Here is a 13,593-nt window from a genome sequence, read left to right as displayed (position 1 = left end):
ATATATAAAATTAGTTTATATTTAAAAAATAATAAAATATTATATTTAAAATTCTATTTAAAGAGTTATATTTTAATTTTTGAAAATTAATTAAAATTGTATTTAAATATAAATATTAGATCAATTAATTAAATTTTTAAATATTTAAATTAAAATATAAAATAATATAAAAATTAAATTTTTCAATCGTTTTATCATTAATCTATATAACAAAATAAATAATAATAATACACGTAAATATGCTAACTACACTATTAAATTATCACATAAATTATTAAATTTAAAAATTTATATATTAATTAAAATTATATTAAATGTAAATATTTAATTAATTAAATTAAAATTAAAATGTAAATACGTTCAAAGATTAAATTTTTAAATCAATTGACCTAAAAAAAATATAAAAATGACTTATTTAATATTTTTACAATTTAAACTTTAATTAATTTTTTTAAAAAAAATTGAGGAGGCTGAGCTAGAAAAATCTGACAAACTTAAAGATTTAGCATAAATAAAATAATTAGAAACAAAATCATCATTATTTATCATTGGAAATTAAACTCAAAGCTAAAGGGTGAAGTTGGCCATGAGCTATTTCGTGAAGGATGAATTTTATTTTTAAATAAAATTTTTAATTCAATAAAATAGAATTCAACGCTTTTTAGGAAATTAAGTAATGCAGTTGCAGTGTTTCAGAAATTTGAAGAAATACTTTAAGAAAAAATTATACTTTTTTTTTTAAATTATCCTTTTAAACTATAGAATTATAAATAGCTTTGGAAACTTGCGACTATGTCAAGAAATTAAGGAAGTGGGTCTGCAATTCAAATTTAAAAAATTAATTATATTAAATTAATTTAAAATTTTAATTTAATTTTTTATTATTTTGATTCGATTTAATTTTTAATTTTAAAAATTTTAATTGTTACCGTTTAATTTGATTTTAATTAAAAAAATAAAAAATTAAAACCATTAGTAATTATAGTATATCTTTTATATATATATATAGATTAAATCATAATTAAAATTAAAATATTTTAATTAAATTTTAAAATATTAAAAGTGAAATGTAAAAAATAAAAATTTTATTAAAAAAATTTAAATAATAAAATCGAATCGAATCGATTCGATATAAATTGATTTTTATATAAAATTAATTTGATTTTTATGAGTATTAAAATTTTAATTTTTAATTTATTCGATTTGATTTAATTTTAAATTGAACCGACCGAATATTCAGTTCTAAACAAGATATACATAAGAATCATGACTAGAATTTGATTCTTCTCCCATTCTCTCAAATATCTATAAAAAAAAAAAAAAAAGTAATTAAGGAATTTATTTGAAGCAAGTTGTTAAACAGCAAAGCCTGGGCTACCATTTGTGATACTTCCATTTGAAGCAACCTTAAAGCTACTTGCTAACTAAATTGGCTTCAAAGCTTCTTCATTCTTGTAATCATGAGTTGTCCAATTCCTTACAAATGGCAGTGGCATGCATTCATCTGATAAACCTGATTGATTCCTATCAACTCTGTCTTCTTCTTTCCCAATTAAATTAGTGAAACGTTCACATGATCACAGAAGATCTAATGTAGGGATCGAAGGGATATGAAGCAGAAGAAACAACAAGGCAAGGCAAGACAAGACAAGGGGTGGGTCCAACTACCCAACATTATAAGAGATCACAATAATCATTAAATCCACTTCTTATTGGGTATGCAACAAACGGCTTACAGGTCCTCTGATATGATAATTTTAGTTGTTGCCCTCCAACCACAATCATTCTGTTTTACCAGAATTTACCAGCCAATGCCCCTGCCTGCATATGTTAGGGAGATTGGAAGCATTACTTTTCATGTTAAAAATAACAATTCACAGTGAAACTAACTAATTAATCCCTATATTTTTAAAAATATATTAAATAATTTTCTAATTTTAAAAATACAACTAAATCCTCCCATTCATTTTCTGCATTGTTACTAGTATACATTAACAATGTAGTTTTTTTTTTGTCGAAATATATATTAAAAATGTAAAACTTCACAGAATAAATTTTAATTGAGTTCTCAAAATTTCATGGAATATTTAACGTAATCTTCAATACACATAAGCTAACTAATTATTTTCCATATTGTACAAACTAAATTATAATTTTCCTTTTCATATTTTTCCGAGTATTTTAAGTTTTAATTCCGTCAGAAACCTTATGCTGATTTTACTAGCAGCTTGCGTTTCTGGAAATATTTCCACCAAGGAGGAGGAGGGAAAGAATGTTGTTACATGTGGACGGAATGTGTGAAATAAATTATGGCATTTGCCAATGGAGAGAGGGATGGAAAGAGAAAATGTTGAGGGAGGAAGGCTATGCAGAGGGAGAAATGCAAGGAAGATAGAAAGGATTCCATCAAGCCAATTTAACATTTTTTAATTAAAATTTGTTTAAAAGGACTCGGTGTAAATGTGTGAGAGAATCCACAGCAATAAATCTATTTAGACTCGATAAATAAATAAAAATATGTAAAAACTACGAAAGTTGAGGACCTCTATATGTGTTTTGCTCTCTTCAATCTTCTTTTAGTTCCCACTTTATAATTAAAAAAAAAAAAAGAGCCTCTGAAATTATTAGAAGAAAATTTTTAGGCGAACAAGGGGAAGTAAGAGAAAGAAAATGTCACTGGGAAGCAAAAAAAAAAATAAAAAAAAAAGTAAAATATATAATCCACCTACCAAAGAGAGATATCAGAATCTTTCATATCCTTCCCTTATCTTTGCCTGCACCTGCCCATCTAAAATCTGCTGCATATATACATGGGATTGCACTTGGCTTTTGTATGAGGTATGTACAAAATCCTACTTCTGCAACTCACCGGCATTTCCTGCAGAACTTTCAGTTATCTCAAAAGACGTTTTCTGATGGATAACAAGTCATCTATTCCTGTGATGTGCATCTTGTATTTGATTTTTCTCGCAATAAAATCACCAACCTAGATCATAAATTTAACCCTCCAAAAAAGGAGATGGTCTTATTGATTCCATGACCTCAGGTATGGCTTCCCCACCGGATCATGTAAGCCTGAACTCTGAGGCAAACTCGTCATCCATCCTATATCATCAGGAGTCACAGAACTAGCTGTATCTCGCCCGTTCAAGTAGTCAAGTGGATGGGTTGTTTGTGGTAAAGAATTACTAATCCTAGGAGCAACACCACTTGCCATCTCATAATTCCTTGGCAACATTAACTGCTCAGTGGGCCCCATCGAATCAAAATAGTTATTAGTACGCAATTGGTTGCACTGGGATAGAACGCTAAATAAGCTCTGATCTGTATTACATCCAACGCTCTGGGCTGGGCCACTTACACTGCCTGTACCGTTCCAGCCACCACGAACTGGACGCTCCCCAGAAAACCAGTTCTGAGTTAACAATACATCATTATTCATGTGAGGTTGGGCCTGTGCTGGCATGCGAACAGGATTAACAGGCCAGTCTTGTAGGTTGACTGGCGGAACATGCCCTTGTCTCGGAAGTAAGTATGGACTTCCTTCGGAGTATATGCCCTCTGAGATGGATTGTTGCATGTAATTCTCACCTCGTCTCTTAAGCCCCTGCTCCAATGGCAGTGAGGGCTGAAGCTGCCTTTGGATATGCCCAGTAAAATGACCATCTTCAATGAACACATTATTGGATGATTGGAAATCTAACCGCATCAGTTTCTGTTCAGTATGGTAGGGTAGCATTTGTTGTCCTTTGATCAGAGATTGAAGCAACCCACTTCGGTCATGGTTTGTGTAAGAACTGAAGGAACCATCATCACATTGTCTGTGCAACAAATCTTTACCAGTGTCATCTCCATGCACATCAGATTCCAAATCGATCAATTGAGGCCGATGAGTTCCATTAACTGGATGTGGGAGTGACAACTCACTGGCAGATGTGTATTCATGGTTTGCAGTTGAATCATAAAATGAGTGTTGCATGCTAACTGCTGGCCAAGCATCTCCACTGGAAGAGATGGGAACCCCCTGGCTAATGGAAGCATCTGCTGTGTTTGCATTACCCAAGTACTCAGATGCGTCTGGGGAAGCATCATTTGATTTGGATGCCACATGATTACTTTCTGAATCTGTGTCTATGGGATTAAGATCATGGCCACGACTAAGGGAAGAATTCTGCTGTGGGAACTGGTACTCTGAAGTGCCAGAACCAGAAAGTTCATTATCTTCCACATAAGACTCTTGGTTTCTTATTCCATTCTGATTATCAAGCAGAATCCTATCATGGATCTCTTTTTCCTCGTCCTGAACGCACCCATCACAAACAAGCAACTTAAACATTGAACCAATAAGGAAGATTCTACAATCACATAGTAATAAGACTCGCATTCTACAATTTCCAACAGAACATTGAACCAACTAGGTTATATTAGATGCAGAACTAAGCACATATGTACAGGAAAAAGGAAACCATTATCAGTTTAAGTATCAAACCTCCAGAATGGCTTCATATTCTCTTGCTCCTTGATCATTCTGATAGTCAACAACAGCCTCATCATGCATTTCCTCCTCATCCTGAATGGATTACCCAAACAAAAAAGTAATAACATGTAAACTAGGACCAGTTATACTTCAACAGTAAAAAATTTCTGCTTACATCCACCTTATCAGATGCAGACATGCATCAGGAACAGGGGAACATTACACAGGCAGAGTATCAAACCTGCATATCGGATTCATGTGGTCCTGCATCTTGATCACTCTCATCCCGAAAACAATTATTGTGGTTCAATTCCTCCTCATTCTAAATAGATTCAATAACAAACAAGTTTAAGACGTGTTCTGCTGCCATCCAACACATATCAGATGCATAAATAGGAAACAAGCACAAGGGAAAGGAAAAAGAATATTACAGAGGCAGAGAAAGAAAGTGTCAAACCTCCAATCTGTATTCATGTTTTCTTGCTCCCTGATCACTTTGATCCTGAAGACAAAACCCATGGTTCAATTTCTCCTCTTCCTGGATGCATTCATAAACCAACAATCAAACATGTAAACAAGGAGGACTTCAACTGTTGTGCAATTGCTGCCATCCATCGCAAATTATATCAGATGCAGACATAAGCACACATGCAGAAGGAGAAAAGGCAAATTATGAAGGGCAATGTATCAAAACCTCCATTAAGGATTCTAGTTTGTCCTTCATGTCTTGCTCCAATGATTTGGTGATTTCACATCTCTGTAACCGTCGTCGTCTCCAGTTTTCATATGCTATAGGAAGATCTTTATTTGCTAGTTGCAACCTATACAACAGAATCCCATCTGAGATCAAGAAATAAATTTTTTTTACATTGGACAAAGAGAATTTCACCATGAACAACAAACCAATGCTCATGCAACTTCTTTCGTTCTTCCTTCACAAATTCTTCATATGGTTGCACATGCAGTGTGTCAAGGTTACCTAACACACGGTTAAGAGACTTGGACTGAATGCTTTTACCAGATTGCTTCATATTCTTAACAAGTTGGTGCTGCTTCTTGCTTATCTGGAATATATCAAAGGCAAATGATCAACTAAAGCCTGTAACAACCAATAGAGCTATTTATTTTTCCAAATTTGCAATGCCTAGAAAGTTCCCAAACCATGTTGATTGCGTTACTATTCCACTAGCAAAATCCAGATTTTGGTAGCTAACTAAGCATACAGGATAAAACTGAAGACAGTTTACAATCATGTGACGAAGTTGGCAGCTATAGTAGACTGTGCTCAATGCAGAACAAATTATTTAAGAATAATGGAAGTCAACATTTTAATCATTCAGCAATCCACATTAATTAAGTTACAACGGAATGCAATGTGCTAAAGAGAACGCTGGAAAAGCATAAAGTGCACTAAAAACAAAGGATAAAACCCAGTCTTTACTGTGGTCAGGGAGATTATAACAGGCAAAGGCTCAGAGAGCTGTAACCCATTCCCCTAATCATGCAGCCCTTGGTCACCAGGAGAAGAAAATCAAGAATTACCCTATTCCATCATAGACTATAGAGACAAGGCATGAGATCTTAGGACCCACAAGGTTTACAACTATAGTCCATGGGGAACAAACCTTCAAACCAAAAGTATAAAGTGTATATCAAATAATTAATTAATTAATTAATTTAAAAGTATTTCACAGTCCAAATTGGTTTCTTCAATTGTCTAAAATCTTGTGCTTAAATTATGAAACTATAAAATATAGTCCCAACAGATAAAATTTGGTTCCTTGAAAATCAAGGACTTGATTTTCTCCAGGCAACGTGCTGCAAGTCCTAGCAGCATCTCAGTTGCAAACAATAGAAAGTGTTCCAGGCATAAGTAAAAAAAAAAAATGCAGTAGTTAGACACATTATGCATTCCTGGCAATTATGTACTCCCCCACTCCTAACTCTCTCTTTCTCTGTGCATGTTCATGTGTGTTAAATACGTCAACAACACTAACAAAAACAATCGATTATTTTGTTAAAGTTAATAAACTCTCAGATAGTAGGGAGATTAAACCATCTATGCCATAGTGATAACTATCACGAATTGACCACAGAGACAGACTTCCCTTCCTAAAAGCATTTGATAAAATACTGAGTTCCATATATAAATTTGATACCAAAAAGATGCCAGACCTTTAAATATGACATGTATTTGACACCATCAATGTGGTGAATATTACGCTTGTGTAGCTTTTCTCCTTTTCTGGGTTTAGCATCATCTGAAGCAACCAATGGCTTTCTACTTTTATCCCCCATGAAGTCTTTTTCATGAATCCTGTGACTGAACGCATAAGATCATTTAATAATTAGGTGAAGATTAGGGAAAAAAACAAAAGAAAAAAAAGATAAAACCTAAAGCCTTTTCTACCAATTTTTCAAAAGAATAAAATCCTCACGCGAGAAAAAAAAAAAGAGACGAGTAAACAGCAACCGCAGATGCATTGCAGAAAAAATTTGGGAAAAAAGGGGAAAAGTTACCCACTACATAGATATATTAAAAAGAATTCAAAAAACTCAAGAAGCAAGTAGACAAAAGACATTAAGATTACTATAAGAGTAGAGACAATGATAATAAGCAACCCTTCATTTTATGCGGAAAAAGTATACACTGATTGAGCAAAGAAAAGTAGCAGGAAAACGATCCAGCATATGTAGCTTTAGAGATGCCCCCTATATACAAATCCTTACTAACAGTGACCTTCAACTAACTCAGACAAGTTGGCCTCTTGAAGCAACTAAAGCTAAGCAGTCATTAGTCCTCAGTCCAGGAAATACATCTATCTACACACTGCTTCCAGGCCCCAGTCAAGAAACAAATCTGTTCACTTCTGTCTTTTAGAGACAGAAAAGACAGATAGAAAAAGGCAACATAATCTACTGTTTCCTCACCCTTGGCAACATAGTTTACTGTTTCCTCACCCTTCTATATGCTCAAAAATTTCTCCTCCACTCAATTTCCCATAGGCAACAAGGAATTTGAATGGTTTCACATATTACGAAAGAAAGAGAAATGTTACTGCTGTTCCTGTTATGCCAAGACATGGACGTTGTAGCCCCCAAGCTCAAAATCCATTGGATCAAATATTTGTCAAGGTTAATTGCACTATCACCTCCAAAATTTCCCAATCAATAAAAATCCCACCAAGCATTTTTCATTAAAAAAAATTCACACTGTACCAGAGTTATAACAGCATAAAGTAACTAAAATAAAATTTTGTTACTTTCAAGAAGAAACTGGTTCTTGCAAGAGGATAGCTGGAAATAGATAAGAAGGTTACACAATATGACCATATCTAATGAAAACCAGACAATTGATATTTTGTTCAGGATGTGAGGTTCAGGTGAAATTTAACAGTGACCTCAATGTTCATGCTTACTCAATCAACTAAAATTTCCCAATAAATAGAAAAACCAACCATTTTTAATTCAAAGCCTCAACTTTCAAAAACCTTGCCTTGTGAGACCCACTTTAAGTGCATGACAATGAGCTTTATTTTGGTAAAATTAGCTTACCTTCTTTCAAGCTCTCCACCCTTTGACATTGAAGAGTTTTGATTGTCACTGCTGCATGTTTTCTCCTCTGCAACCAAAGAGCAAGATTCAGAAGTAGCCACGGCATCATCCTCAAGTTCACGAAACCTTGACTCATTTGCATTCAAGGAAACTCTTCTGTCTGCATCCCTTCTTGACCTACTCAAATATCAAATATCCAAATGAGATTAGAACTTTCATGTAAAAAGAATCCAACAAAGCTCAAACTCAACAACTCATCAAAAAAAATGAAGAACAGATAAACTGCACAGATAAGAGCCCAGAAGAAAGCCAAATGGGAAGCCAAATTTCTTTAGACACTAGATAGTCTAGCAATTAACCATAAATGATTAGTAAATATTTTCATTTTCCACAAAAGACACCACAATAAATAATCACAGACTAGATTCCAAAATCCAGCTAAAAATCATTTAGGTTTTTTTCATCAACTCAATGACAATCCTCAAAATTCCATCTTAGTTTTTCAAACTGCCATCTTAATGGTCTTTCCCATCCTTAAACTGTTTAGAACTGTAGTTTCATAATGCCTAATTAATCATAAATAAGGTTAACACAACTATTGAGGAAGGTGGGCCAGCCATTACTAGGTATTTCTTGAGTTGCAATATAGAAAAAGTTAGTGAAAAATAAATTTTGACAATCTATCACCAAAAAAGAAAGTATGCAGCAACCATCAACCTCCTTATCTTCTGCAAAACTTCCTTTTCAGGATCCTTGCTGCTTTCCCAAGTCTCCTTCAGCTTCTGCAAATATTTTATCATGCTGCCAAGAAGAAAAAGGAATAAAGGAAATGCATCATATAGGGCACATGCAACAGTTGACACAACAGAATTGAATGCACAAATAAAATTAGAAGCATACTCATTACGGTACTGCTGTATCTCAGAGTAGTATGCTTTCTTATTAGACTTTATGCACAGCTCCTGATGAATAACAGCGTCAGGGTGAAGATTTCCAGAACAAAGTAAATCACCCCTGCAAGAATATGTTCCAGATAAATAGTCTAACTAAAACTTCAGATTTGCATCATATGCCAATATCACTGTTATAAAGGGATTTAAACCCACAACTCTTCAGAATTTTACAAATGCCAATATTATGCATGTACACTAGTAAAGCAAGAATGAAGCTGGCAGTTTTGGTGGATGTTAACAACCCAATCCCATGGTTTTGAAAAAAAAAACTAATTAAACCAGAACCAGTCAGATAACCAATTTGGCCCCACCTGGTTCAGGTTTTCCTTTTTAACATGTTTCAACTTAAAAACCAATAAAGATTTCTTTTACCACTAAATATTTAATTATTGGAAATAAAGCACTCGCATCAAATCTAGCAAGTGTTAGAAGAAGACATCCTCACTCTTGCAAGGAAACGAGGGGAATCATAAAGAATTATTAATAATGTATCAAAAAACCAAAAAGATGAAGCAGATATAGAATGAATGAAGTAAACAAACTATTCCCACATAAAACTGAATGAAGATTGAAGTAACAAACTATACCCAAAAAAAACTTCAACTCCATCAATGAACACAAGAAGAAAATTTTGAATTTGTATTTTTATCTACAAAATTGGCAGTAAAGTGTGTCTGGGGTGCACAAAACTCCAGACCCTATAGGGTCAAAAGAAGGCCTAGCATTAGACATATCCTTCCCCTACTTTTTTGCTGAGAGACTGTTTTCATTGTTCAAACTGATGACCTTCTGATCACAAAGAAGCAGCCTTACAGTTGCACCAACCATTGCCCTCATACCAAATCTCCGTAAGTACTCCAAAAGAATGTCATTCTTTAAGCAAAGCAGCATTACACAAAAATACTTGCCATTTGACAAAAGGATTTCCAAAGTGAAAGTTGTCCCCAGCAAGCAATGTTTGCACGACTTCTTCTGCATCTGAACCTTTTGGAAGAAATTGCATAAGATATTCTCTCTCATTTTCAGATAAATTGCTCTGCCAAACCTGTAACAAGCTCCGCATAAAAGCATGTAACCTAAGTTTGGAAGGAGAAATTATACACATAAAAGCAACTAATAACAATTATATAATTATAATTACCTCATGTGAAAGCACCCTATTCAAATTATCCACCTCAAAAATTTCTCGAGGAATAGCAATAACATCTGCTAGGATATTGTGATGCTGAGGAGAAGGATCAACAAATGTCCTTAGATCATTCTGACTTAACCCAATTTGTTCCCTTTTGGCAACAACCTTTTTTCGGTTGCCATCCCACTCCAGAGAAATATGAGACTTTATATTTAATTCATTTTTTGGTGATACCAATTTTTTCTTTTTGGTTTTGTATTCCTCCCAAGAACTGCAACCTGCAATGCTGGCACCATTAAGCCTTTTTCTTCGGTGATCAGCAGCCATTGGCAGAAGATGTTGACAAATCCTCAGCAGAAGCTTAGACCAACATACTGATCAAAGATAAAGAACACCTTCCCTCCATATGTTAACTGAAATTATCATTTAAAATTACATTACAATTAACATGAATGTTAATCCACTAAGTGTCCCTCACAAAAGCCTAAAAATTTTGCCATGTTTCTATCAACAGGCATAGTGTCAATCACAAAGTGTCTAAAAGTGAGGGTTTGAGCATATGTAAGCGCATGTGAAAAAATTACAAGAAATAAAACTGATGACAAATAGACCATTATTTATAAATGTACTCCACCATACCACAATTGCATTCAAGCAGCAGCTGAATGCATCCAAAGGCACATGAATGAAAACAAATTCTGCATAATCATTAAAGTCATGAAGAAAATACAAACACATCTAATAAGAGTGGTCCAATACAAATACTCATTTAAATTATTCTAGGTTATGAGTTACGAAGCAACAAATAAGGCAATCTGATGTAATAAAGTCCTGACATGCATTAGTCAAATGTCCAGAAAAAGGTATAACTATGAGGACCATTGATATTAGTAAGCACATAACATATGCAACTCAAACCCAAAAGAAAATCATAAGAATTAACACGATGAGGAGCAACCAATGCAACTGTTGAAGCCTAATGTTGAGTTAGTAAAGATTTGTATCTCATCTCAAGCACTTAATGAAGACAGCGGTTGTTACTAAATCACAAGCAGCCTGCCAAGTGAAATAAATATTTATTTATGATCTAAAAGGATCTGAGCGAGAAAAATAAAGGATAAAATAAGAGGCCAACTTTATTACTCATGCTTAGCTGTATAAATTTCAAATTGACAAGGCACCAACTACTACTAAAGTCAATATAATTACTTTGGCATATATAATTATTGAAACTAACAAGGTTCAAAACGAAAATTTCCCATTTATGGAATTGAAGATCTGATATTATAAGTGCGAGACAGAGGGAGAAAATTTTCTGAATTATCTTTCTGAAACAAGCGTGAGTTCATTACTCACCTCCCAACCAAACACACGATTGTTAATTATTTATACAAATTAAAAATAAATAAATAAAACACACACACCTCCCCGCGAAAACTAGTCAAGTACGAAAAACATCTCTTCTATCCGATAATGTAACCCAGCACAATAAAAAAAATTTGAAAAAAAAAACTTAATTTGATTGAAATAACTCGAAAGAAATCAATCTACAACCTCAAAATTGGAAAAAGCAGAAAGCCCCAAATTAACTCCAAAGGCAACAAAAAATCCCCCCAAAAAAAAATCCAATTACATAGAAAATTATAATACCGTGAAAAGTATTCTGAATCCGACAAAAGGCAGCTAGATACTACGAAAGAATTGGAAGCAGCGAAACCCTAAAGAATTTAATATAGCATACCCTTCAAAGGCTGAATGAACGTTCGTCGTCTCCGGAGCCCTAGCTAATCCGGCAGTGAAGGCTTATAGTACTAAAGCATAAAGAACAGCAGGCCAGGAAGCTAGCGAGAGAGAGGGAGAAAGAGATAGATTTAATTTGATTTTGAAATTAAGTTTTGGATAATCCGATTGGCTAATGGCCAGGTATTTTGAGAGACAGTGAGACACACACACACACAGAGAGAGGGATTAGAGAGAGATTAGACGAAGGAGGTTTCTCGGAACGGTTACGCTGAACATTGAATAGTTCATTCGCGCGCTCCGGCGCGGCTTGGCTCCACCTTTTGCTCCTTTGTGTTTAGTTTAGCCCATGGCCAGTCGAGCCTTTCAATTTTTATCTTTTTTTGTTTTATTATCCTTAGAAAAAATATTTTTTATTTTTTATTAATTTAAGAGAAATTTCAGTTATTTATACTAAAAAAAAACCATCCAGTAATTATAAATAAACCATGGTAAACGATGGTTAATTATTTTTAATTTAAACATAATATAATATTTAATAATTCAACGTTATAAAATTATTAAAACAATATTTTTTATTACAATATTATATAATAAATTTATTTATTATAATAAATAAATATTCTCCTTTAATTTTATTTTAATTATATATATATATATATATATATATATATATATATATATATAATCTGGTTTTTTCTGAGATTGGGTTCACATAATCTGGTTTTTTATTCTTGCTGTCCTTGTTCTCAGTTGTTTTTTTTTTCAATTTTTATTTTATTTAAAAATAATATAATATTTTTAATATTAAAAATACAAAATTTAATTTTGTTTCATTAAATATTTTATTAATAAAAATCAAAATTTTATAATGTATGGACTAATTTAGATTTAAACCTAAAATTTTGAATTTATTTAGCAAAAAGGATGAATTTGGTTTATAACAACTTAAATGAAAAAGTTGAAGGACTTATTTAAAATTAACATGTTTCAAAAAACCCAATGCATATTTTATCCTTTCATATTTTTCACAAAGATAAAAAAAAAATGATTCTTATTATAATTTATAAAATACCTAAATTAAAATTATAACTTATTAAATTTATAAAAATTATAATAATTAAATATAAATTAATTATATATTTAGCTTAATTTAAAAGTGTATAGCCAATATTATGTATCATCAATTTTTATTTTTTTATTATTGATCATATGATTAATTTATATTTAATTGCATAATTTTTATAAATTTAGATATTAAACGGATTAAGATTTTAATACTCGATGCTTTAAAAAAAAGATTTTAATACTCCTTATAGTATTATGAATTATATATATATATTATAAACTATTTATTATTTATATAAAATTCAAAATTCAAATTTTTGTTAATAATAAATTAATTTAAATAATAAAATTATTATCTGCTTTAAAAGTTAATTTCAATTATAAAATTACTATTCACTTATAAATTCAAATATATATAAATTTTAAATTTTATTAACTTTCAATTAATTTAAATGATAAAATCATTATCTATTTAAATTTTAATTATATATTTATAACAAATTAAATAAATTAGACTATATAATATATAAAATTTTTAAATGTTAGCATCTATTAAATTTAATAAATTATTTTTAATATAACAAGTAATTTAATTCTACTAAATTTAAAATTAACAACATTAAAAACCAAATTCACTTGTATAATACTAAAAATAATTTTTACTCTAA

General features: G+C 31.9%; 1 protein-coding gene across 1 annotated transcript; it reads right to left on the bottom strand.

Moving 5' to 3' along the window:
• Positions 1-2,599: 2,599 nt before the first annotated feature.
• LOC110613386 lies at positions 2,600-12,211 on the bottom strand. The gene is made up of 13 exons (XM_021754477.2): positions 11,859-12,211; positions 10,127-10,530; positions 9,894-10,030; positions 8,933-9,046; positions 8,750-8,833; positions 8,033-8,209; positions 6,653-6,800; positions 5,381-5,541; positions 5,172-5,298; positions 4,935-5,015; positions 4,719-4,799; positions 4,490-4,570; positions 2,600-4,300 (listed from the first exon to the last, which is right to left on the bottom strand). Exons 2-13 carry the CDS (start codon positions 10,442-10,444, stop codon positions 3,026-3,028), a joined length of 2,784 nt encoding a protein of 927 aa, XP_021610169.2. The 5' UTR covers positions 10,445-10,530; positions 11,859-12,211; the 3' UTR covers positions 2,600-3,025.
• Positions 12,212-13,593: the final 1,382 nt, after the last annotated feature.

This window comes from Manihot esculenta, chromosome 4 (genome assembly GCF_001659605.2).
Source record: "Manihot esculenta cultivar AM560-2 chromosome 4, M.esculenta_v8, whole genome shotgun sequence".
In the NCBI taxonomy this organism is placed as follows: domain Eukaryota; kingdom Viridiplantae; phylum Streptophyta; class Magnoliopsida; order Malpighiales; family Euphorbiaceae; genus Manihot; species Manihot esculenta.
This window is presented reverse-complemented; position numbering and strand designations above follow the sequence as displayed.

What these genes read in the sequence shown, in the direction of transcription:
- LOC110613386 (XM_021754477.2), bottom strand. Translation starts at nt 10,444, where the DNA reads ATGGCTGCTGATCACCGAAGAAAAAGGCTTAATGGTGCCAGCATTGCA. An exon ending in AACTAGAATCCTTAATGGAG is followed by an intron (nt 5,016 to 5,171) that starts GTTTTGATACAT and finishes GAATGCATCCAG; the next exon opens with GAAGAGGAGAAATTGAACCA. An exon ending in CACATGAATCCGATATGCAG is followed by an intron (nt 4,571 to 4,718) that starts GTTTGATACTCT and finishes TAATCCATTCAG; the next exon opens with GATGAGGAGGAAATGCATGA.